The 24,718-nt window shown below is 49.6% G+C and overlaps 2 protein-coding genes across 8 annotated transcripts; one reads left to right on the forward strand and one right to left on the reverse strand.

The window, feature by feature from the left end:
- Nucleotides 1-78: 78 nt before the first annotated feature.
- On the reverse strand, nt 79-14,190 carry prr12a (proline rich 12a). Of its 2 annotated transcripts, none has more exons than XM_061263972.1 (15): nt 12,964-14,190; nt 11,286-11,443; nt 10,644-10,805; nt 5,724-10,414; nt 5,410-5,631; nt 4,642-5,317; nt 3,549-4,072; nt 3,361-3,477; nt 3,153-3,286; nt 2,611-3,050; nt 2,422-2,541; nt 1,982-2,079; nt 1,640-1,771; nt 1,478-1,573; nt 79-1,401 (listed from the first exon to the last, which is right to left on the reverse strand). In XM_061263972.1, the coding sequence occupies exons 1-15, from the start codon at nt 13,044-13,046 to the stop codon at nt 1,267-1,269; spliced, it is 7,788 nt and encodes a 2,595-aa protein (XP_061119956.1). In that variant the 5' UTR covers nt 13,047-14,190; the 3' UTR covers nt 79-1,266. The 2 variants fall into 2 exon arrangements, with proteins under 2 accessions (XP_061119956.1, XP_061119958.1); XM_061263974.1 differs by lacking the exon at nt 12,964-14,190 and adding an exon at nt 11,536-11,686.
- A 2,757-nt stretch (nt 14,191-16,947) lies between these two features.
- Nucleotides 16,948-24,486, forward strand: brsk1a (BR serine/threonine kinase 1a). 6 transcript variants are annotated; one of them, XM_061263980.1, is made up of 20 exons: nt 16,948-17,763; nt 17,837-17,931; nt 18,016-18,101; nt 18,173-18,313; nt 18,430-18,546; nt 18,693-18,726; nt 18,815-18,883; nt 18,960-19,106; nt 19,188-19,219; nt 19,300-19,464; nt 19,909-20,006; nt 20,074-20,221; nt 20,286-20,346; nt 20,548-20,574; nt 21,188-21,464; nt 21,588-21,636; nt 21,713-21,836; nt 22,124-22,334; nt 22,399-22,487; nt 22,570-24,486. In XM_061263980.1, exons 1-20 carry the CDS (start codon nt 17,679-17,681, stop codon nt 22,780-22,782), a joined length of 2,268 nt encoding a protein of 755 aa, XP_061119964.1. In that variant the 5' UTR covers nt 16,948-17,678; the 3' UTR covers nt 22,783-24,486. The 6 variants fall into 6 exon arrangements, with proteins under 6 accessions (XP_061119964.1, XP_061119961.1, XP_061119960.1 ...); XM_061263977.1 differs by lacking the exon at nt 20,548-20,574 and having other exon boundaries at nt 20,834-21,464; nt 22,399-22,488; nt 22,583-24,486; XM_061263976.1 differs by lacking the exon at nt 20,548-20,574 and having other exon boundaries at nt 20,834-21,464.
- The last annotated feature ends 232 nt before the right edge of the window (nt 24,487-24,718 follow it).

The raw sequence follows: 24,718 nt of genomic DNA on the forward strand, positions 1-24,718 counted from the left end.
GGATTCCCACACTCCTGTTGTCTAAAAACATATTATAAAGTTCACAATATAGATAATAGAGAAGTGAAACACACAGTGTGATCTTTGCAGGTTTTATTTGTTTCTCAAATACAGGAGAGTTAATGTACAGAATGACAAAGAATATCATCAAGAACTGTACAATATTTACACACCTTTTTTTCCTTTTTATGGAAAATTAGATTGTTTCAAAATAAGTATGCACATACGTCAAAATGATAAAAATGACATGACTAGTTCCTCTTTAAATATCACTTATTTATACTCCTTCTTCCCACACAGGAAATGGACAGTTGACTTCTTTTTCTTTGCATCGGCATGAGTGATGATTGAACTGAAGCACAACAACGTAAGTTTTCAAAGACACCCCCTCCCCCCAACTCCTTTTCTTTCTTTTTTTTTTTTAATTTTATTTTACATCCACTGTATTTGATACATTATGTCGGTCTTAATGTCCGTTCCTAAGTGTAGAGGGGAAGACAGTTTGGATATGTGGGTCACGATTGTATACTGGACGTGGTGACAATAAAAAGTATTTCAAATGTTAGGGCAGCAATCCAGCGCTTGTTAAGTTAAAAACCTCCTCATATAAATAATAAAAATGTGTTTATATATTATCACATGGCTGAGTCGTGCTGCCCTTCACGTAGCACTGGATGAGAGCGAGCGAGAGAGAGAGAGAGAGAGAGAGAGAGAGAGAGAGAGAGAGCATTTATTAACACATCTAATGGTTCGAGTCCTTGTTTACGCTGCTCACGGCACGCTCCACACGTAGTTTAAAAAGCATTCTCGCCCTCTTTCAGTCTTTCCCAAAGCCGACAGCGGATGTTAGTCTTTTCAAAAAAATAATTTATGTAAAAACTAAGCGGTAATAGTTTCTCTTCGAGCTATTGTCTTAATGACGCACAGTTAACGAGATGTTAGCGGCTCTTCTGTGGACTTGGTGTTGCTCCTCACTTTCAGACCTTAGGCGGGTGGTCAAATTCCTCTTGACCGGCAAGTGACCCCAAATCCGGTGGGGTCCCACTCCTCACAATGAAACACATTTCTTTAGTCATTGTTCAAGAAGAAGGAAAAAAAGGAGGCCATTGTTCTGATCCCCCCTCGAGTTCATCCTTGAAAATACATCCTCAGATCTTTGAGATTTGAAGAAAATTGATGGCTTGAGGGGAGGCGTCTGTACAGTGGGATCCATCCTGTTCATTTTTTTCTTTCCATATTCTCCAACTTTAATAAATCTCATCCCTCTCAGGCTTTGGTGCTGAGCGTGAGCAGCTCGATAAAGGAGCTGAAGAGCGTGTCCAGCCAGCCCTGGTTGGCCATACACTGCTGCACTACCTCCTCCTGGCCCGGGTCCTCGGCCGCCTGCTCGATCGTGTTGGTCTGTGGAAACAAAGACGCTGAGTCGTGAGCAAACGTGGCGGTAAGCTCCGTAAAATGCAAGGCGGGTCGATCTTACCTCTTTCTTGCACTGTAAGAAGGTGTGGTATTTATAGTGGTGCAGGGAGTGGTACAGGCTGTAGATGCGATATGAGTCGGATGACAGTTTAAGGTCCTGGAGGAAAAGACGAGAGAATCAGATCGAGATAAATAACTAAATGTCAAATAAAGTGACACACACCTGTGGTTTAGGCAGGCTTTTCTTGACTCTGTTGAGGGTCTTGCGGTTGTAGGCGTCGCCACTGAGCCGCACCCTCACCACTCCCGAGTCCAAGGGGTCCACGATGATCTGGGGGTATGCATGCACAACCTCCTGAGGAAGGAAATGCAGGGAAAATTAGGAGCTGTACGCAAAATTCCTTGCAAACAAGCCTCCCGAAGCGTGACTTTCTTCTAAGCCGGGGGAGTTGTATGCATTTGGTGCATCGTTGACAGACAGCTACGATTAAAGCGCGTTTGGCGGCGACGCCGTCAAAGTACATCCCGTTACGAGACACCCGAAGGACAGCCGGGCGTAGATTACCTGATGCTGAGAGCTCATGCTGACTCTCCTCAACAACCTCCGCTTCTGCTCGCTGAGGATGCTGTCGATCTTCCTCATGGGGGGGAGGTAAAGCTCATCTGGCGGCCAGTCAAGGTAGAGGAGGTGTCATTAGTCATCATACGCCAAGCTGCCACTCGCTTTAATCACACGGGCTGACCCGTAGCGGCTCTTCTATCGCTCCTCGTTCTTTCAACAGATTCTATTTTGGTCTCGCGCATCAATATATTTAACAGCTCCTCTGTCAAAGGGATTATGCACGAGCCTACTGTATTGCCATCACTGTTTGACTTTCTTTCGCAATTGTGTATTTGAAAGCGTTACTCTTTTACAAAATGACTGTTTAGCAAGTTGTGTTTGTAGGAACAAAATACAAATGAAGCAATTGAATCCAAGGAGGCGGCGGCAAGCGGCATGCTTACCATCCGTGTCCTCCAAAGCTTGGATCATGTCGGGGTCCAGAGCTGTGCTGACGAGCATTTCCACGTAGCTGCGGAACATTTCCCTCATTGCTCGGTTGTTCACGCCACCTTTCACGGGCACTGAGTGCGGGAGATTGTTTTCAGTGCAAAAGAAATATCACGACCTTGCTGAACGGGTAAAGAACTTACTTTCATTCTCACTAGCAGCGTCATCCGATGAGTCCGAGTCGGAGGAGGAGGGAGCTTCCTTCAGCCACTTCTTCCTCTTCTTGGGCGGCGGCTCGGCCTTCACCTTGGCAGGTTTGGACTTCAGTGGCCGATCGGGTTTCTCCTTCCTCTCCGGTGCTTTCCTCTCGTCCTTGCCCCTCCCACGTTCGGTGGCACGTTTCTCCGTTTTGTCCTGAGCCGCTTGCACTCGCTTTTCCTTCTCCGCCTCCGGCTCTTTCTCCTTGGCCTTAGCCACTGCAGACGAGGCCTCTTTTTTCTCCCGGTGTTCTTTCGACGCCGGCGGGGTGGTTCTTGATTTCTCCTTTTGCTCCTTGTCACGCTGGCTGGACGGAGTACATCGCTCCTCTTTTGCTTGGGTTTGGTTTGCGGGAGGGGAAGCCATTCTGGGGAAGGACTGGCGCCTGTGACACATTGACTTAGATCGTCAGTGCCACGCCAAAAGGCTGAAGCGGTACCCTCATCCGTTCCCTTTCATTCCATTTCAAATCAAATTGGTCGTGTACCTGAGAGCAGGCGGGGCCCTGCGCCATGGTCTTCGGGAGCAGACTCTGACGTAGTCCTTCTTGTTGACGTTCTCCAAAAACTTCACGTAGATGCGCTGGTAACGTCTTTTGGCATCTCCAAAGTAACCGAGATACTGCCGAGGATGTACGTTGGACATCGAGTTAAAATACAATCGGATGAGACCGCAGCGTCCCGAGGTGAACTCACATTGCTTGTGGCACAGAACTGTCTCTGTCCATCTTTAATCTCCGGGCTGAACTTCTGCAGCAGGGCTTTCTGCACCCTCCAGATGGGAGGAGGCTCCCGGCCTGTCTGCAAGGCCAACTGGAGCAAACACAGGAGAACATTTAGATATCGATATACACGTACTGTATTGCATTTAAACACACACGTACCTTGAGTGTTCCAATGTCCTCCACCCGCACCACAAATTCATCCCTTTCTCTGAAGATGCCCTCCCCGCCGCTCTCGCTGTCATCCTCCTCACTCTCTCCAGCGATGGCCGCGTCCTCCTGCTTCTGCGCCAGGTGCAAGTTGGTGTTCTTGGGCGGCGGTCGCTCTTCTTCAGGAGAGGCGGCAGACTCGGGCGAGGGCGTCAGAGACTCTTTTTGAGGAGAAGCTTGAGCAGGAGGAGGTGGGGTAGAAGAAGTGGGAGGGGGAGGAGAAGGAGGAGGAGATGTGGGAGGCGGCGGGAGAGTCGCAGTCAGGGGAGGCGGCGGTGTCTGCGATTTGGCGGCGACGGGGCTCGGAGGCTTGGAGTTCTCCCCTTGTTCTTCTGGGGGAGGAGTAGGTGAGGGGAGAGACAGGGGAGGGAGGGGGGAGGGAGCAGGAGATGAGGAGGAAGAGGAGGCAGAAGAGGGAGGGACGGAGGGAGGTTGGGGACTTGCTGCGGCAGGAGGAGGAATCTCCTCGAGGGACGCTGTAAAGAAAGAGATCAAGGCTGAGCTCCAGTTGACAGGCCTACGAGAAACTGCACACGGCATTGTTGTTAAATGAGGAACATAATTCGACGGTGTGTTTAACAAACAGGCTGGGGGATGTAATCGTGTGCCAACTCTTGATGTAAATGTATGCAAAAAGCCTTGTGGCATCTGCTGCTACTGCTGCTTAAAAATGCTCATTTGAGCAAATCCTCATTTCAATACAAATAATGGACTCATAATGATGTAACACGTATTGATCCAACGGTTGAGTAGCAAAGTATTTGGACTTCATCCCACCGTCAGGTATGAGCAGTTTGTTACTGGTATATTTTTCATTAGTGTCGTGTGTTGTGTTTATTTTCTTCTGAAAACTGATATCGGTTCTTTCTACTTTCCACAGATGACAATTTTTAAAAAAAGCGTTTGTACTGTTTCTTCTTCACCGTTCAAGCACACGTTGGCTTTTACCAGACAAAAATATCTCGGTATCCACTAATACATCTGTGCTCATAGTCGGCAAAATACTGCGATACTACGACACCGATACACCGTGTATTTGTCTTACGTTCGAGTTTCGGGGCACCGAGTGTCTCCAGCTGTGGTTCGCTCTCCTCCATCATATCGCTCTCCTCGTCCCCTCTGATACTGCGCTCCTCGTCATTCTCCTCATCCTTGTTCTCGGCCATGTTCGGCTCCTCTGGTTGGAGGATGCAGGGCTCATTGGGCTGGGGTTGTGCGTGAGGTGTGGGAATGTCAGTCTGAGGGCTGAGGGTTGGGGGGTGCAACGGGGGCGTCGGAGGGGAGTGAGAAGGCTGGGGCTGAGGAGTTAACGAGTGATGGATGTTAGCGGTCAGCTGGGGAGTGTCGTACAGGGCGGAAATGGCGGAGGAGATGCTTTTCTGGAGGTCTTGATTTTTTCCCACCGAGTCCTCCTCATCTGAGGAGAACGAGGGCAGGGTCTCAAGGTTCCTCTTCAGCTCGTCCTCCAGACGCTTGGGACTGGGGCAGCTGCCCAAGGCGAGACCGCCGTTACCTTCGCCATCCCCGAATGGAGGTGGGGGTGGGGGTGGAGGAGGCGCCGGGGATAATGGACGCAACCCTGATTTACAGGGGGAGGTTTCACCATTGTCGGCATCCATTCCGGGCGAAATATCCAAACTTGGGGGTCGCTTCCCTGTCTTGAGGAAATCCAATAAAGAAGCAACTAAGCCAGCCTTGGACTCTGGATCCTTCTCATCACCCTAGGAGAGTTGCATTGAGGAAATTAGAACCAGTAGCACAAATTTAATGAAGTGTCAATGCTGGATTTCTATTATTGACCAGAAGCTCTTACCCTTTCCTCCAGACTGTCGCCATCTATTCCTTCATTCATCATCTGGCCCTTCTGCTTATTTTTATCCTGCGCCCTGGTGCTTTCAGCGCTACAAGGACCAGGACTGAGACCGAGGGAAGGAGCTGAGCCTACTGAGCCATCGGACAAAGCAGGGTCTGTGCCAGACATCGAGTCTGTCCTCAGCAAGGCATCAGAGGAGGACATGGGAATTGGCAACTTGATCTGTTAAAAAAAAAAAAAAAAAAAGAAGAAGAAGAAATGTGATTTGGTAATGTGCGTAATGGAATGTAAATATAAAATGAAGAGCTACTCACCTTCAACGGTGGAATCGGTTCATGCTGTTGCTGTTGGGGCTGATGATGGAGCTGCTGCTGATGGTGGTGTTGGTGATGCATCTGCTCCTGCTCCTTCCCACTCATTTCCATGTACATATCCTCTCTCCGACCTCCTCTTCCTCTGCTCCCGCGGCCCCGGCCCCTGCCTCGCCCCTCCACACTGAATCCCCCTCCGCCAACTGTTGCGCCCATCTCACCCATCATTCCTCGCGGTGTGTAGGGCTCGGGCATGGGGCGAATACGAGGCCTGCCTCTGGGTCGCGGGGGGCCCTCCCTCTTGGGCCTAGTAGGCTTCCGACCTCTCTTCTTGGGGCCGTCCTGAGGCAAAAGGGAGTGGGCACCCATTGGTGGGTAGCCAGAGGCGTGGTAGAAGTCAATGTCACCCATCAAAGGGCTGAGAGAACCACTTCCTCCTCCTCCTTTCCTGCAGCTGGACACCAAATCCGGCAGAAGATCCGGAAGCCGACGACTGTTCAACCTGATGTCAGCAGGCTGGTCAGCTTTATCCTCATCATCTTCAAACTCGTACTCCTGGGCATAACTTTTCTTAGGCAGGGTGTTGGGGTCTCGGCGCTCCTTTAAGAGATGGAAAGAACTCGACTTCAGGAGCTTCTTGGGACGAGAGGAGCAGAAAATTGGCGATTGGAGGCCTCCAGAAGCCGCTCCTGCGCTCGTTCCTCCAGGCCCGGATGATAGCTTTGCGGCGGGGTTGTTGGGTCCGGCGTTATTGGAGCCCATCCCCATAGCTGGGCCCTGCGACTGAATTAACCCAAGTTGTTCCGTGTTAACGGTGGAGGGGAGCTCGTGAGTTTTAAGGGAATCGAGATCTAGAGTCATCGTATTGTTGCTGGGCTCGTCCAAGCTATGACAGTATGGCTCATAACCCTGATCTCCATGATGACCCATCATATCATACGAAGCTCCGCTACCTCCGCCTGGACCGCCGCCACTCTGTCCGGCCTTCATGGAGCCCATACCTTCTTGCCCAGCATGGCTTTCATTCATCTCCTCCTGTCCTGGTCCGGCACCACCAGCGCAACTTGACTTGTAGTCCTCTGCACAAAACATGTCCTCCATGCCTGGAAAGAAGGAGCGGTCCTCATCTTGGAGAAGGGAATCAGGAAAGCAGATGGACGTCAGGGGAACAAAGCGATTACTTTGTTGGGTTTGGTCCGCTTTCTCGACCGGGCTGACGGTGTCAAACTGGTGCTGCTCCGAGCGCTGTTGGTCTAATTGGCTCTGCTGGGGGGTGAGCTGCTGCGACTCGGGCGGAGGTTGGGGATGGGTCGGGGCGGACGGCGGGGGGATATGGTGAGGGTGCGGGGTTTGCGGCTGGCCGTGAGGGTGGTGAGAATGGGCTTGCTGGTGTTGAGAGCTGGGGTGCTGCTGTTGCTGCTGAGGGTGGTGCTGCGAAAGGTGGTGCATGTGGGAGGAGGTGGGCATCGCGATTTCAGGCTCAGAGAGGAAAGAGTGGAGTTCGGGGGCCGAGTGGGGCTGAGGGTGATGGTGGGACGGGTGCTGCCTCTGCTGCTGCTCCTGCTGCTGTCTGTGGCGCTCGCTGCTTCCTCCGCTCCGTCCACCACGTCTGTCCTCGGCAATCGCCACATCCGCGCCGGAGGTCTGGGAAAGAGAGCGCTCCAGCATGTCCAAAGACGAAACCACCGAGCTTTGTTTGACTTGGCCTTGTTCGTGCTGATGTGACGAGGGTCCGTGGTTGTAATGAGCCGCTGCCACCTCTAAAGCCTGCGACTGGAGTTGGAGCTGGAGCTGCGTTGTCTGGGACTGAGCTTGAGCCGGATGTTTGGTCGGGCCGAGTCGTCCGCTGGCGCTCTCCATCACGCCTTGCTGTTGACCAATGGCATGCTGTTGCTGTTGGGGGTGAGAGTCCATCTTGTGGTGCTGCTGATGCTGCGGGTGGGAGTCCATTTTCGGGTGCTGCTGATGTGACTGGTGGGAGTCCATTTTATGGTGCTGTTGGTGTTGCCGGTGTGTCTCCATTTTGTGGTGTTGCTGTTGATGTTGTTGATGCGTGTCCATCTTGTGGTGCTGCTGCGTGTGAGGCTCCAGTTTGTTGCGAGTCGTATGGGACAACACGGACTGCAGGAGGTGCGGTGGCTGGTGGGACTGATCTGTGGGTGAGTCCATAAGAGAGCCAGTGCTTTGAGACTGAGAATGTTGCGGCTGGACCTCCGGCGTCTTACGGGGATAAGGGATTTCAGCACGTTCCTTTTTCTGTAGCTCCATCTGGCTGTGGGGTGGAATCTGAGAATGTGAAGATACGTGCTGGTTATGCGAGGAGTGTTGGGGGGCAAGGGGGTGCTGTGTGTACGGGTCCCCCCGCCCATAGTGGACGACTGAGCCTAGGTTGTCATGGTGAAGAAGGTGCGAGTGCACTTGTTCAGCACTGCCCCGTCCCCCGCTACTCCTGCTACTCCCTACAGGTCTTTCGTTCCTTTGCTGTTGTTGGTGATGGTGCTGCTGCTGTTGTTGTTGTTGCTGCTGCTGCTGTTGTTGGTGTTGTTGCTGTTTCTTCAGTGACATCTCCAGCTGGCTGTCCAGGCCAGAGATAGACCCCCCGGAGTTTGCATTACCGACCCCAGAAGAGGATGTGGCACTGTGGGTGCGTATGACACTCTGGGGGTGGTACCTTTCCTCAGAGGACTTTCCCATGTCATAGCTAAGCCCTTTGCCAGCATCAGATGTTGGCGGCGCCGACTGAGGCTGAGGCTGTGTTTGCTGGGATGTCTGTTGGGATTGCTGTTGGGAATGGTGATGAGAAGCCTGGGTAGCAGGACTGGCTTGTGCCTGCAGCAAGTGCTGGATCAAGAACTCGTCGTCGTCATCTACTTCCTCTTGGGATCTCTGCGAACCGACTCCGAGCATTGACGTGTCAGCCTTCGATTTGGAGGAGGCGGCGTGGTAAGACTGAGCTTGAGAGCTCGGACCTCTGGTGTCAGGGTAGCCCTGCGGGGAGCTTAGGAAAGTAGGAGAGAGAACAGAGGAGATGTATTTATTGGAACCTGCCCCTCCAGGAGACTGCGTGGGACAAGCCGGCACCGGGGAGTGCAGCCCAGGGCGGATAATGCCCGAGTTTCCAGATGGGGAGGGACTCGAATCTGGAATATGATAAGACGCCCCTCCACTACCCCCTCCACCTCTCTCACTTGCCATACCATTTCCTGCCCCTCCTCCTGAGCCAGAGTTTCCACTTGCTGTACCACTGCTGCTTCCTCCCCCAGATGCTCCACTACCAGATGACCCACTTGATCTTAAAAGTGCAGGAGAATGGCCTGGGGCACCATAGCCCAGTGATGGGCTTCCGGCCCCACCCAGCGAGGAGGGAAGTGATCCATAAGCAGAATCGGTTCCATAGATATCAGTGGGGTATGACTGACTTCGCCCTCCTAAACTTCCATAGCCTTTCCCACCAGTACCTGAGCTCAGGTCCTGGGCTTGTGGAGAACTGAAGCCTCCATAGGATTGAGCGAGATGGGAAGAAGGAGGCTGATTTGGAGAGTATGACTGCGTCTGCTGTTGGGGTGGAGTCTGACCGGTGAGAGCAGAGGTGGGGTTTTTTACAGGCGGCACGGGAGAGCCATAGCCAGAGAGGCAGGATTTGGGGAGGGATTGAGGTGTTGAAGTGGAGGTGGGAGGGGGTTGCTGCTGCTGCTGCTGAGGGGCCGGGGGAGGTGGAGCCGGTTGAGTTGGGGGTTGCTGCCGGGAGGGGGCTGCACTGGAGCTTGAGGTGGGGATGGAGTTGGAGGGGTGAGCCCCGGGAGTGGCCGAAGAAGAAGAGGAGGAGGAGGAGGTAGAGGATGCAGAAGGAGGGGTGAGAGGAGTTCTTGAGGACGAGGCCGAACTTCCAGAGGAGTAGCCGCTGCTGGAGCTACTTTTGGTACCTTTCCCAGCAGAGGAAGAAGAGGAGGAGGAAGATGAAGAATACGGAGGCTGGATGATCGGCCGATATTGCTCTGTACGAGAGGAGGCTTTGTGGTCGGACGAGGGGCTCTGGTCGCCCAGCGGGCTGCACGAAAGGCCGGCGTGCCTGTGATGGCTGGCTATTTGTTGGTAGCCTGCCCCTCCACAGCTGAGGTAGTGCTGTAAGGAGTGAGCAGCGGAGGACGAGAGCTGCGGCTGCGATGGCGTGGGCCGCTGGTAGTGCTTGATAACGCTGTCCTGTCTTGGCACGGCCCGCTCCTGAGCCGAGTTGGACTGGGATTGGGACTGAGCTTGGGGCTGGGCTGAGGAGAATACTGATGCGTTATACAGCTGGGAGGACTGGTCTTGGAGCTGCGAGGACAGCAGGTTAAACTGGTGGGACTGCAGGTGCCGAGCAGAGGACGCCTGGGCTGATGAGGCACCTGTAGGGTCCTGGCTGCCCCTATAGGCGGCTGCGGCAGCCCCTTGCGAGGACAGGAGTCTGTCAAAACCCAGGCTGGACTGGGAGGGACCTTTGATGTGTAGTAAGGGGTCATGTGGGGAGAGCAGGCCATTGGACGTGGGACTAAACGTGGGCGTGTCCTGCAGGGAAAGGGAGGCACCGGGAAAGGAGCGGCTGGAAAAGGATGCTGGGTGCTGATAGGCTGAGAGAGCGGAGGAGGAGGGGAAGGAGCCCGAGCCAGGAAGAGCTCCAGAAATGAATAATTCTGGAGGAGCAGGTGTGTGCATCGCTGTTCAGGACGAGGGAGGGGGGGAAAAAAAGTTAATTTAGTCTTCCACTTACTGCAAGTAAGAATTATGTGCGATGGACATTTGGTTTGGAAAAAAAGGAAAACAAGGGGAAAAAATAGTCACATCAGTCAACACAATGCAGAATCAACTGGAGCTTCTTGAAATGTTATATTGACAGTAGCCACCTTTGAATGTCAACACCTAAGGGAAGAGCAAACACGGTCCCACCTGTCTGCCAGGATGGCGTGCGGAACTGGGAGAGTAAGGAGGAGGCCGACGGGGGAGCCTGGGGACCCCGAGACTCCAATGCCGAAATCAGATTCATGACTGAGGCATCGGGGGCTGAGGGAGCGGCGTGATGCAGGCCGGTGTCAAACAGCCCCGACAGACCTTTGAGAAGAAAACAGGAAACGTATCGATTTGCATGTTTGCTGGGAAAATACTATAATCCTCCAAGATAACACATCGACAAATATTAATTATTGGTGGATATATTTGACAAGTGTTGAATTTCTGACTACTCGGAGCATTAACTGTTGACACAATGTGGCATGTGATAAATATAGTCCTCGGACTCGATCCAATTTGGGTTATTTTTAACATTAAGTGGACGCTACTTTCACTTATCAATGCCTCAGTAATGTACTTTGTAAACCGATTCTGCAGCAGTGACTTATTTGCATGATTTGATTTTCTTGGTCTTCAAATAAATCGCTGTTTGGATTCGTTTTCCGGCTGAATTTATTAAGATTGCACGCATTGTTAGCGCTCATGTCTAGACTAGGACTCACACGGCCGGTCAGCCCCACCGTAATTCATTCGTGCGGCCCCTAATGTTGGGGACACGGTTAGGTATGACATTTATCTCACCCAAACTCCGTCCAGCTGCTCCCCAAGCTCCGCCTTGGCCGGAGCTCCCTGGGTGGTGATTGGTGGCATAGCCCTGCAGAGGGTGTGGGGTGGCGTAGGCTTGGCGGTGGAGGAGCTCAGACTCAGGGTGGGATGATCTGGAACTCCCATATACAAGACTACGAGGAGAAGAGGGGGGGGGGGGGGGGGGGGGGTTGATGATGAAGTGTCATTCATTTCAGAGGAGATTTGCATAAACATCAGTCGGTACCTAGAAAGCAGCCTCCTTCCCGAGGTCTCATGTCATTCAAGTGTGTGTTAAAATCTCCAAACCTCACATGAATGTCATCAAGACTCCTTGATAGCACTGCAACGCTGACAATCACCCAATGTCAAGAATGAAACTCAAAAGCATTTAAATGACTCATATCTTTCCGGCATAAAAAAATAAATAAAAAATGACTAGTGAAGGATGCCGTTGTACCGCAAGAAAATTGCACACGTGACTTATGAGAGATGCATTTGATGAACATGCTTGCAGACCGTTTGTTAACATGTTCGACATTTGTGCTGGCTTGCTGGAAGCACTACCTGTATGCACAGCAGCGATCAGAGCAAATAAGAAACACGACTGTGTGTGCAAGGTCGACATTTGGTGGGGGGTGAAAATAAACCAGATTAGTGCACTTATCAAAGTATGATTGAAGAGACGAGCTTGTTCATTGATAACGTTGATGTATGTGGCTAACAAGTAAATGCAACCGATCGACTTCTATCAAAGGGCAACCATTATTAGCAAGCACCTCTGCCGTCGTTTGGACGTAACATCGCGTGCAAAAGGGGACACAATAGCGTTTAGAGTTCGAGTTGCGGGGTGGGAAAATGTGCCAGAAGCGGCTAGCTAAGTGATGCTAGCAGGCCGCAATTGACTTGCGTGTAAATCTAGCTCGCATGCTAACGTAAAAGGTAATAAGAGGTCTCGTAAACGATTGCAGCGTTGATCCCAACGTCGTCACGCAAACTCATCCAATTCCCAAGTCTCCTTTGGCATTTCTGTTTTTATTGCGACCCTTAAATGTGATTCGAATTGTACAATTTCATTATGCAAATGAGCCTACTATGAGCACATCATCTCCAATCGTGTCTGGAGCCAAATGCTGCAAAAACGGGGGAATTTTCAGAGCAAGGCAACTAAGCCCCCTCTTTTTTCTACCCTCTTCACGATGCACCATTGAAGATGGCTCCACAAATGCACCTCCAATTCTTGTTGATGTCTGTCAGGGAGGGGGTGCTACTGTGGAGTTTTTTTTTTTCTTGCACCATTCGTATGCTTTTATTTATCGGAGCATGTGCAGGCCTGCGAAGTAAAAAAAAAAACAAAAAAAACAATACCAAAAAAAAAAAAAACTGGAGACGCCACTTCCCATCCCTATCTCCAAAATCCACCGTCTGTCTGTCAATCGTATTCAATTCAAATCCCCCCCAACCTTTTCCTTTCTCCACCCCGCCCACCCCCACGACACGCTCACCGCTCCATTGCTGTTGATAATGTTATTACTAGCAACTCTTTGGGATGACAATGCATCGGCGGTGCGTGTGCGGAGCGTGAAGCCAATGGCGACAATGTGTTTACACGGGGCAATGTAGGCACTGATGCATGCATGCGTGCATGCACATTGTCTGGCTTGTGCCCGATTACCTTGCTTTGGCCGATCTCTCGTAACTCCATCCTGCTCCAGCGCCCAAATCGCCGAACCCTGTTCCCGGGTAATTTCTATCCATCTATGAGGGGGGAACAACCGTATGCGAAAGCGACGTCGTAAGGCGAGGAGCAAAAAAAAAAAATCCAGTCTTTCCCGAGCTCCGTTTCAGGCGGTTCTCCCCGGTTTCATAAGCAAGTCCTCCGGAGTGGAAAACAGCATATTGAAAGAGAAATGGAGGGGAGGAGGAGAAAGCTGGATGAAAAAAGAGGGGGGTCTACGGGGTTATAATCCAACCAGCTCGAAAAAAGACGCTCTTCCTCATTTTCCTCCTTCCACGTTTATCATTTCCATGAAGGTAGTCCGAATCCAGTCCCGCTCATGATGAAGATGTCGCGGATTTGGCCGCCAATGGGCGAAACGCTGATGAACATTTGATTTCCAACGCGTCCCCTTTTTTTCCCCTCTCTCTCTCTCTCTCCTCTCTGTGGTGCCTCCTCCCCTTTCTTTAGGCTAGTTTTTTAGGCTACGCTGCAAGTGCCGTGCAAAAAAAAAATGTTGCAAAGGACAAGGGAGAGACAGACACAAGCGTTCCCACTATGCACGCGTGCACCCGACGATCGGAGAAATCCCTAAGTTAAATGTTTGTCCTTTTCATGCAAATATGCACCGCCATTGAGCACCCCTCCTCCTCCTCTTTCGGGATGCTAACAGCTAGCCGCAGATGCTAGCTGTCAGGAACGACGCATGCGAATAAAAGCGGCGTTATTTGGCCCTCTGCACGCCAACTGCCCGCGCGCAACCCTTCTGCTATGCAATCAAAAAGCGTCCACGTATGAAGTGGTTATTATAAAGCGAGGAAACTAGTAAAAAGAAATGTGCAGGCCGCGTTTTTTTAAAAAATACATCTTTACTCATTTTCATCCGAGGACGCCATTTTTGAAGGCGGCTCTTCGTCCTCTCCTTTCCCTCAGTCGCTTCTCCTCGCTGCGCGCTCGAACTGACCTCCCCTGCGCTTGCCGACGCGTCCGCTAACCAGCTAGGCATGCTTTTCCACATTTTCGCCACATTGTCAAGTTAATGATGCAAGAGAGACAAAACACAGGACAATAACATACGGAAGCTCGATGATGATGTGAGGTGGTGGTAAACATTCGTGTGCAACAATGCGTGCCATTGCACATCCAATTTTGTAAATAGAATTCAAAATAAATCCCACAAAATGTCAATTTCATAAATACGGCGGTCAGACATGACAAAGTGCAATGAAGCCATAGCTCGTAAATCTCAAGCGCAACTGACGGACTTACACAGTTATTTCTCATTACAACATGCAGTTAGCATCTACGCCACAAGAGGGCACACTGGAGCACGACCACACTCTCTGGACAATACAATAGGAACACCTGCATGAATATAACACAAGAACTTTCATTTCTGCCAGTGGGTGACAACTATTCAACTATTGATTATTTTTTAAGAAAAGGTTCTAAATGATTTGTGATGTCACATTAAATGCTTATTGTTGGTTAAACAAACGCTGAAACAGCCTAAACCAACAAAACCTGTGACACAAAATCCGGAATCTCCAGTCAGAAAAAAAAATCCCCTCCCTTAGCTCCCCCCTGCTGAGAGTATTTGAGATGCATTAGGGGGCCTTTGTGATGCGCATTGTTTGCCTCTAAAGGTCTGTTATCTGCATATTCATTAGGAAGACATCCAAAACAAAAGAAGGGGAATTAAAGTATTTAACAACCCTTCAATTAAAGGGGTGGCTGTTCACATGCATTAGGATAAATACTAAAGTAGAGCTTAAACTATACAATGAGTTTAAAACTTGTATACCTTGCGTATAAAAAGTCAACACACCCCTGTTCAAATAAAATGAAACCACAAGTGTGCAATTTTTGAACTGGGGTGTGTAGACTTTTTCCTACCCACTTCAAAGCTCCACAGTACCTGACACCATCAACGCTTCGGAAGCGTCTGCCTCTCCCCCCCCCCCCTCCCCACCATCTCACTCCCTTCTTCACGTCTTCGTGTAGCAGATGTGCACTTGACCGCAAACTCTTGCAGAAGCCCGCTCTCGACACAGCGCGCCTCTTCTGTCAACATGCCAAGAAGCTCTGACGAAGCTGCACCGGCACCATGCCAGCTTATCAAAGCAGACGCTGGCAAGTGGTGAGTTTTGACTTACTACTCAAACTACCCATACAAATGCATCATTAGTATTTTGTAAGTTATTAGCAACCATGTTTAGAGTTACATTGCTAAACATTCATAGTGAGGGAAATTCACATGTTTATTTATTTTTACAGTAAACTAATAGTGAACCATATCAAAATGTATCCCTTGAGTGTAAATGTAGCAATCCAGACTTGTTTACGCCGGGCTGTTATGTAACAAAAATGTCTTGAGAGGTATTGAAAGGTTTAAAATAGCCTTTGACGTGAATGACCTGTCCTGCGCATTCGAGGTCGCCGCTTCGTGTTACACTTACATGAACATAAGGGGGGCGGGGGCATTTGTTGCATTAGTGGTGTGCAGTTTACTCACGGGTAATCACTTTATGCACAGAAAAGTAAAGCGGGGCCGTTGAAATAATCCTTGATGCAGATTTAGGATCTTTTTAGAGATGATCCCAACATTTTAGCTGCTTTTTGTTTTGTATGATGCGTGACACATGCAACATTTTGCATGCATGAATGATCTAACATATGATTAGGTTGTAATCTGGATTTGTGTTTTAGTATCAGAGAGAAGGGCACGGTGGAGTGTCAAGACCTCCTCGACGCCTTCCATGCCTGTGCAAAGACTCTGTCGGAGGGATCGTGACATGTGGGTAGCTTTAATAGCAAAGTTGTTCCAAAAATATTGACTAATATTTGACTCTAAAAATGGGCATTTTATTTGATAATTTTTTTATTTATTTCATTTTTTTCCCCCCCCAACTATTTCCAGGAGAAAGTGGATTGAACCATCTGGAAAAACTGGAGGGGAGGAGACATGTTTGTACAATGGACTTGTCAATGCCAACTGTGTTTTGTAAAGATGTTATTGTATTTTATTCTGGACTGTCAATGCTGTCTTGTGTAAGCATATCTTGCAAAAAATAAACTTGAATAATTTAAAGTACACACTCAATTTTTGTTTTGTGTTCATTGTGGAGTGTTATTGGAGTCTCCAAAACATGTCCTGCCTTTTCCAGGTCCAAATCTGAAGGTATTCAAAGTTGCATGGGTCCATTTGTGAGATTTATGGGCAAGGTAAAATTAAGCATTATCTTTCAACACTTTGTTGTCCAAAAATTGCCATGGTTGTTATAGTAAAATAAAAAAGTGATGGTATGAGAATGCAATAAAATCCAATTATTACTTCTGTCCTGTTTCTATTTTGGCAGAATGGTTGCTGCAAATAAATTCTTACTAGCTGCATGAGAATTGCCCTGTCTATCACAGTTGAATTGAAGCTTTAGAAAATTATTCACCCACACAAAACATTTTAAATCGAGATCTTAACAGTTTCGAGATGACTCGTTAGATGTCCTATGCATTTGTTTTAATAATACCACAGATTATGTCACGTTTTTTTATTTAATATCACAAAATCTAGCCTTTGAACAGGTATGTGTAGACTTTTTCCTATCCATTGTATTTTTCTTTTTTGCATTGTCACTCTTTGGCAGATGTGCAACACCTCAGCATCGTCATCTCCTATTGGCCATCTGTTTATAGCCTGGATGCGGGAGGAGGAGGGCGGGGCTGGAGAGGCGAGAAGAGAGGATGGAGAAGGACCCGGATGCTGATGCGAGTGATGCGAAGGAAGAGAGAGGAAAAAAAATACCGATTTACGGCAAGAAAAGCGATGGGAGTGTAATACAACGGGGCCTATAAACGCTCCGACAACTATCAGCTAAAGAGGGAACCGGAGGGAACGCTAAACGGGAGATACTTGTGTCGCTTTTTTTTTTTTTCTTGCAGCCGCTTCGGAGAAGATGCTGGTGTGAGATCGGCTGCCTCCTCGCAGGGATGTAGAGCCGATCGCTGGGGAGGACAGGACAGGCGGGGAAGGGGGGGGACTTCGAGACGACACCGGAATGCATTATTTTTCGCCGGCTACGCGCCGCATCCACCTGTCGAGAGAATGAGTCGTCCGTTAAGGCAGTGTAACGAGCGTTTCTCGGAGTGCGACGAGTCGAGGCGCCGGGGCTTATTTTGACAGGACGGCCGCTGGGTCAAGGCGCTGAAGCTAAAGCTACAAGCTAGCCTCGCTGCTGTGTGGGAGAGCGGCGGCGAGGCTACATTTAGCATGTCGGGGCACCTGTGAGGCCTGACAGAGAGAGAAAGAAGCATAAAATTCCAAAAATCGGATCTATGTTGGCCCACTTTCAATGTATTTTTTCCTAATACTCGTCTTTGGATCGGTGTGTGACAAGATGTTAGTTGTGTAAATAAGTGCTTGACTTCTGTCATGTTTATTCCTTTTCTTCAGCACGACTGAGCTTTTTCATAAATAAGTACAAAACAATTGACAAGGAAATACTAACTTGTCAGGTTTAAATGGAGGCTTTTACAGACTTCCCTCCCTATTTGCTAAGTATCTTCAAATGCGAGTGCTGTGTATGCCTCAATAACATCTGGATAAACTGTAGAATATTTCAGTAATTGCAATAATTGCCGTACGTGTAGTCTAGCGTTCCTCAAGTAAGAGCAGTATGAGTAAGGAACTGTCTTTGAGTCAGTCCGCTCAATATGTCGGACCCTATCGGCTGGAAAAAACGCTGGGCAAGGGACAGACGGGTGAGTCGAAGAAAACAAAATGTTCACCTTGCAATTTGATGTGGAATTAACTTCACTCAAATTCCTCTTTTAGGTCTGGTCAAGCTCGGCGTCCACTGCATCACCGGTCAGAAGGTGGCCGTCAAAATCGTCAACAGGGAGAAGCTGTCCGAGTCGGTTTTAATGAAGGTACGCTGACTTTTTTGTCGATTTCAAAACTTGTATTGTTTTGCAGTACTTGCACGCTTCATTCTTCCTTCTCCATCCGAACAGGTTGAGAGGGAGATCGCCATCCTGAAACTGATCGAGCATCCGCATGTGTTGAAACTGCACGATGTATACGAGAATAACAAGTACCTGTGAGTTCCCGCCGCACATGATACAAGAACCTACTGGATGAGTTGTTGAGACCAGATGTGTGTTTGTCTAGATACCTGGTCCTGGAACACGTGTCAGGAGGAGAGCTCTTTGACTACCTGGTGAAGAAAGGCCGTCTGACTCCCAAAGAAGCCAGGAAGTTCTTCAGGCAGATCATTTCTGCTTTGGATTTCTGCCACAGTCACTCCATCTGGTTGGTTCTTACAATTGTTAATTATAATGGAGTGATAATTCATAGCGGGATGGCTCGTCTTTAAAATGACACACTCGTCAATAAATTGGAAAGTGTTTTCTGATCATCACTTTCAGCCACAGAGACCTAAAGCCTGAGAACCTGCTGCTGGATGAGAAGAACAACATCCGCATCGCTGACTTTGGTATGGCTTCACTCCAGGTTGGAGACAGTCTGTTGGAGACCAGCTGCGGGTGAGTGTTTGTGTATTTCATTTGCTCACCAACACGTCACAAGGCTTTTTTTTTTTTTCAAAATTTGTTGCGTCACATGTTTACACACTTGGAGTCCTCGAAATTGGAATAGGAATGCATGTAACACGATTATCGTCCTTTTTCAGATCACCGCATTATGCGTGCCCCGAAGTCATACGGGTAAGTCGCCAAATTTCATACATGAATGTTTTTCTTTATATGAGCGGGATGATTTTGCAGTAAATTTTTGGGGGGGGATTTTCTGTAGGGGGAGAAGTATGATGGAAGGAGAGCAGATGTGTGGAGCTGCGGGGTCATTCTTTTTGCTCTGCTGGTGGTAAGTGCTTAGGTCTCTTTCTCCTTCCTATTATTTTTTTTATTTATTTTCCTACGTGCCACTCTTTTGCTCTCAGGGCGCCCTGCCCTTCGACCACGACAATTTACGCCAGCTCCTGGAAAAGGTGAAGAGCGGCGTCTTCCACATGCCGCACTTCATCCCACCGGACTGCCAGTCCCTGCTCAAGGGCATGATCGAGGTCAACCCCGAAAAGCGTCTCACGGTTCGTGCCGGCGTCTACCTTTTTACATCTGCTCTATGGAGTGAATAAAAAAAACCAACTGCTTCCTTGTTTGTCCTACAGCTGGAGACCATTCAGAAACACGCCTGGTATCTGTGAGTACACGTTCAGTCGTCTATAGGAACACCATGCGGCATTATTCACAAACGCGTGTGGCGTGTGTGTGTGTGTGCAGGGGTGGCCGCAACGAGCCTTGTCCAGAGCAGCCTCCACCTCGACGAGTGTGCGTCGGGCGAATCTTATCGCTGACCGAGCTGGACCCGGATGTGTTGGACAGCATGCATTCACTCGGCTGTTTCAGAGACCGCGTCAAGCTCACGCGAGATTTGCAATGTGAAGAGTAAGCATTTTTATTTTCCCACACTATCCCCCAAAGAGACAAATGTGTTTCATAAAGCTCACTCGGAGCGTAAGTATTGTTTTGGGATGCTTTTCTGGAATGTGGCACAGAGAAGAATGGAACCAGCTGGCCTTTCTTTCTTTGGCCTGGTCCAAACTGATAAGTTGGTTTTCATTAAGACCGCCTTTTCTTTTCTTTTTTATCCTTCCCTCTTACAATGGACTTAAGCCAAGACTATAACTCACAGTTTATGGTCGATTCCATCTTAGGCTGCATTCTTTACAAGTGCCAGCTATCTTTCTAATTTGCGGTTTTCATTTGCTCTGTAGGATTGAGGACTTTTTACAGAGAAGAACATTTATACAGCTCTTCAAGTCGGCGCAGGAAAAGCCTGACTGTCAAGCAGCTAATAAAAAGAAGCTGTCTTTCTCTTTTGTTTTTCAGAGAAAACCAGGAAAAGATGATTTACTACCTGCTGTTGGACAGGAAAGAGCGCTACCCCAGCTACGAGGACGAGGACTTGCCTCAGCGCAATGACGCCGGTGAGTCACTCGGTGGCAGTGTAGGGACATCGGAGATTGTTCCGCGCTCAACTCCCTAAATTTGCAGATCCTCCTCGGAAGCGCGTGGACTCTCCCATGCTGACGCGCCACGGTCGCTGCCGTCCAGAGAGGAAGAGCCTGGAGGTGCTGAGCGTCACGGAACAGGGCTCGCCCACACCTCCTCGCCGGGCTCTGGACGCCGCGCACAGCCAGAGGTAAGTGAATATCAAAATGAGGATGTTGATGAGTCCAATTTTGCTGATGTTGACACTCTCCCAGGTCTCGCTCAGTGAGCGGAGCTTCCACCGGTCTCTCCTCCAGCCCCCTCAGCAGTCCCAGGGTAAGACTGAGCTGTTGCAACATCTGAACACAGATTACAAATTGAATTTAGGACTTGCATTGGTATCATTTACTCATTGTTATAGTCAACAGTCCGTTTAAAAAAAAAAAAAAAGACTACTGTTGTAAATTGCTGTTCTATGAACTATGAACCGCCAGAAACATCCTTTTATCCATCTCCTTTACATTACCACAAATCAAGCTCCTCAGAGTAAACCTCACGCGGCAGGTTTGTGTGACATTATTTTTCACTTTTCTACTGTCCTCATGCCACATCTCTTCCACATCCCGCATGAGCAACATGCGTGCACTAAAACCAAAGCGTGTAAATATCGGGTCGCGATTTCACCGGACACGTTCACAGCTCGCAAGATGCGCTCGTTTGTCATGAAGCATGATATTCATTTCCATCCTTCTTTCTCCATGTTCCATCCCTTCTCTTTCTTGTTTTCCATTGCCCCCCCCCCTCCCATCCCAACGCTCCTCAGTCCTATCAAAGCCCCATTTTCACTTTCAGCCAATCAGACGTCACCTCCGCTGCCGCTACCCCCCAAACAAAGGAGCCCAAACAGGGGAGCGCCACCACACCTCGGCCGGCACGGGCACACGAGAAGCCCAAAGCTCCCCCCCATCCAAAGAACCAGACCCTGCCCAGCAAGGGACCCGCCGAACGGCTTCACCTCCAGCCCGTCAAATCCCTGCCTCTGCACAACCCATCCTCCCGCTCGCCATCCCCCTCTCCCCTGCTCTCACCCGTTTCCCGTTTCCTCTTCCCTTCGTCCTCTGTCCTAAAGGCGGTGACTAAGAGCTTGTACCCAAACTCTGCCCACTCTGTGCCGCAGGTCACTCCCCAGGGCTCTCCGTTGCCCACGCCCTTGGGCACCCCTGTCCACCACCCTCACCACCCTTCCTCCACCCCGCCCTCCTCCTCCTCGTCCTCATCCTCCTCGCGGGCAGAGGGAGGGGGCGGGGTGGGCTCCCTGTCGCTCACCCCGCCCTCTAGTCCCGGAGGGGGAAGCGGGATCGCGGCCAGCAGCTCCGCCCATTGGAGGACTCGCCTCAATTCCTTTAAGAACAACTTGTTGGGCTCGCCGCGGTTCCATCGTCGCAAACTGCAAGGTGAGCGGCTCTTGATGTTGACGTTTATGTTGGTGCTCCGAGATACCCGCAGGTAGGGAAAGTCAGGTGAGACCATCGCAGCTTTACGATCTACCAGACTTACCAAGCCGTTGTCTCTTTTAGTCCCGACGTCAGAGGACATGTCCAGTTTAACGCCGGAATCCAGCCCTGAGTAAGTCTTCATTTGTGCATGATCAAAAAGCCAGCTTGCCTGTTGAACATCTTTTTCTGGCCTCGTGTCATCTCAGGCTGGCAAAGAAGTCCTGGTTTGGGAACTTCATCGGCCTGGAGAAAGAGGAGCAGATCTTTGTGGTGATCCGAGACAAACCTCTAAGTTCGGTCAAAGCCGACATCGTCCACGCCTTCCTGTCTGTAAGTGTCCGATGCGCTCCATCCTTCATGCGTCTCAAAGTTTTGTTTTCAGGGATGTCATTGTTTGTGCTTCTTTTATCTCCGTGTCGTCTTTATTTCAGTTCCGCTCACCGGCGGCACATTGATGAATCACTTTGCTTTTGCCTGTGGCTCACTCTTTCTCTCCTCTCCACACCCTCACCCTCCTCACCTTTTGTCTCCCCCGCACTCACGTCGGCCCCCCGTACCTCTCCCGCCTCGTAAGTCTGTCGGTCTCTCTGCTTCTTCTCTGTCTTCCCGCCGCGCAGATGCCGTCGCTCAGTCACAGCGTCATCTCCCAGACAAGCTTCAGGGCCGAATACAAGTCCTCCGGCGGCCCTTCCGTCTTCCAGAAGCCCGTCAAGTTCCAGGTGGATATTGCCTTCTCCGAGGGCGAGAGGGAGCGGGACAGGGAGAGGAGCGAGAGGGACGGAAGGAGGGAGACGGGAATCTACAGCGTGACGTTCACCCTCATATCAGGCGAGTCGCAGACATCCGTCGGCTTCTTAATTGCCCGTGCTAATTTGACATCACGCATCCTTAGGTCCGAGTCGCCGGTTCAGACGAGTGGTGGAAACGATTCAAGCCCAGCTTCTCAGCTCCCATGATCAACCCCTGGTGCAAGCCCTATCTGGTGAGCTTGTGATTGATGACTTGAGCGCTGGGGACCTTTCGGTCGTCAAACAAAAGGGTGACTTTCCCGTTCTCGTCTCCCGATCCCTTCCCAGATGAGAAGAACGGCCGACCCCACAGGACCCCCACCCGCCAAAATTCCAGGCGCTCAGAGGGTGGGGGCGACAGGTGCGAGTGGGGCGACCGAGCGGATGGCGCAGGCATCGGAGGCAGCGGCGGCGTTCTGCAGCGCAGAGGCTCGGCCAAGGAGAGAACCCGACTGCTGTCCACCAACGGAACCCAATCGCAACCGTAGGTTAGAACGGGAAACGGCGCCGCGGGATGCCGGATCGACTTCCGCACTCTTTGACTTTATCTTCAAGCATCCCTCGCAAACCACGAGCTACTCCCTCGACTTAAGTCGGAGTTGCTTTGATAATAGCAAGAATTGAGCCTTCCCCCCCCCCACCATCATGCTTTTGTTTTTAACAATTGTCTTGATCCTTCGGATGACCCGGATTCCAACACCAGAGCGACGGAATCGGTCTTTAATGAAAACATACCACGTGAATGAGTAGTTTGGTATCCCGCCATAGATACGGCTTCTCAAACTCAAACTAGGAAGTGCTAACGTGCATGCCGGTTAGCAAATCAGCCCGCTAGAAGACAAGACCCGATAGCTCGTCTGCCATAAGCATTGTACTACAGCATTCGATACCAAAAAGAATTAGGTGTGTGTTGTGACGGTTCTCCCGGTTAGACGGTGCGCGTCGGTGTCACTCTCAGGTGACGCGCGTCCACGAGTAGTCGAGGGACCGCTCGCTGGCGAAAGACATCGTGTACGTCAGTGGCAGATTCAACCTGAAGCGTTCTCCTCCCTGAGGAGCTTCTCAGGAGGGCAGCGCCCTACCCTGACTCAAAGAAAACCAACCAAGTAAGCTATGTAAGTGAATGTGAATTTTATTTTTATTTATTTCCTTTGCGGACGTGCGGCGATTGCAGCAAGGACAGCACACTCGCTGGGAAGAGGAAGCTGCTTTTTTGGGAGGGGGGGGGTATTTAATTTCTCTTCAGAGGCAAGATGAACTAATGCACTTGGACTCCTGTTACTCTGAGATTATTATTTTTTTTATTTCAACAGAAATAGGACAATTACTCTAAGGAGAGAGAGCGAGAGAGGAAAAAAAAAATGTGTATATGTCCATGAACGTCCTCACAGCTGTTTTGCCCCACATCGAAAAAGAACGACATTCCCAACCTACGAAGCTTCATATCGAAGTCTCCTGTTTTCATCCAAAATTTTCACAGCTCATTCTGTCACATCCTCGGTTGACCGGTACTTTGCCAAGGGCAAGCAAAATCGTCCCTCACACAGTCGGCTCGTAATACTCAAGTACTCCAATAGACTAGCAGATGCTCTTCACCAGTCTTCCATGCAGCACAATATGCAACTAACGTGCAGGATGTTGACCAACGGTTTCTGTTTGCATATTTATTAACTTATCGGCATCTTTTGGTTTCACCCGATCCATCACATTGCACTTTGTAAAGGCAGTCCAAGGTCCATCATCTGATATTTAATTCATCACGCTTATCGCCGGTGTGTGCGTTTGATTGAACTTGACCGATCAGAAGATGGCAACCAATTTGTTCCATCTTTTCGACCCCCCTCGTTGTCACGGTTGTCTGCCCCTCACATGTTGTGTAACCCTCATCAGCACACGAGAAACTGTCATTCGCCTCACCGTGTCCACTCGACTTTCTCTTCTGTACGCCGCCACGTTCACTGTCATTGACCCCAACTGTGGCCAAGATTGTAAACTATTCTCCATCCATAAAGGGTCAGTAGAATAAGGTGTCGAAAAAAAGAAATGTCTGTATCATAATTTAAATATAAAAAGTGCACTATTATAACTATTGCCTGTGATTAAAAAAAGAACAATTATGATTGAATCGATGGTCAAAACAAAGAGAGACCCACCTTATTGTTATGGTTACAATAATAAATCCTAAATCTGTGTATGTGGCTACTATTATTTCTGGCACATCCATAGTATAATGTAATAAATGCATATGTAGTGTCATTATGCCAAATAGTGCAATGTGAGAAATATATTATTGATAGTGTGAGATACTAACATTGATTATTCCATTTATTATGAAGCATACGTATACATAATATTGTACTTCAATTGAAATCGGACAAATCAAATACGCTTGAAGAATGTAGAGGTCACGCTTCAGATAGGAAT

This window comes from Syngnathus typhle, linkage group LG18 (genome assembly GCF_033458585.1).
Source record: "Syngnathus typhle isolate RoL2023-S1 ecotype Sweden linkage group LG18, RoL_Styp_1.0, whole genome shotgun sequence".
Taxonomy (NCBI): Eukaryota; Metazoa; Chordata; class Actinopteri; order Syngnathiformes; family Syngnathidae; genus Syngnathus; species Syngnathus typhle.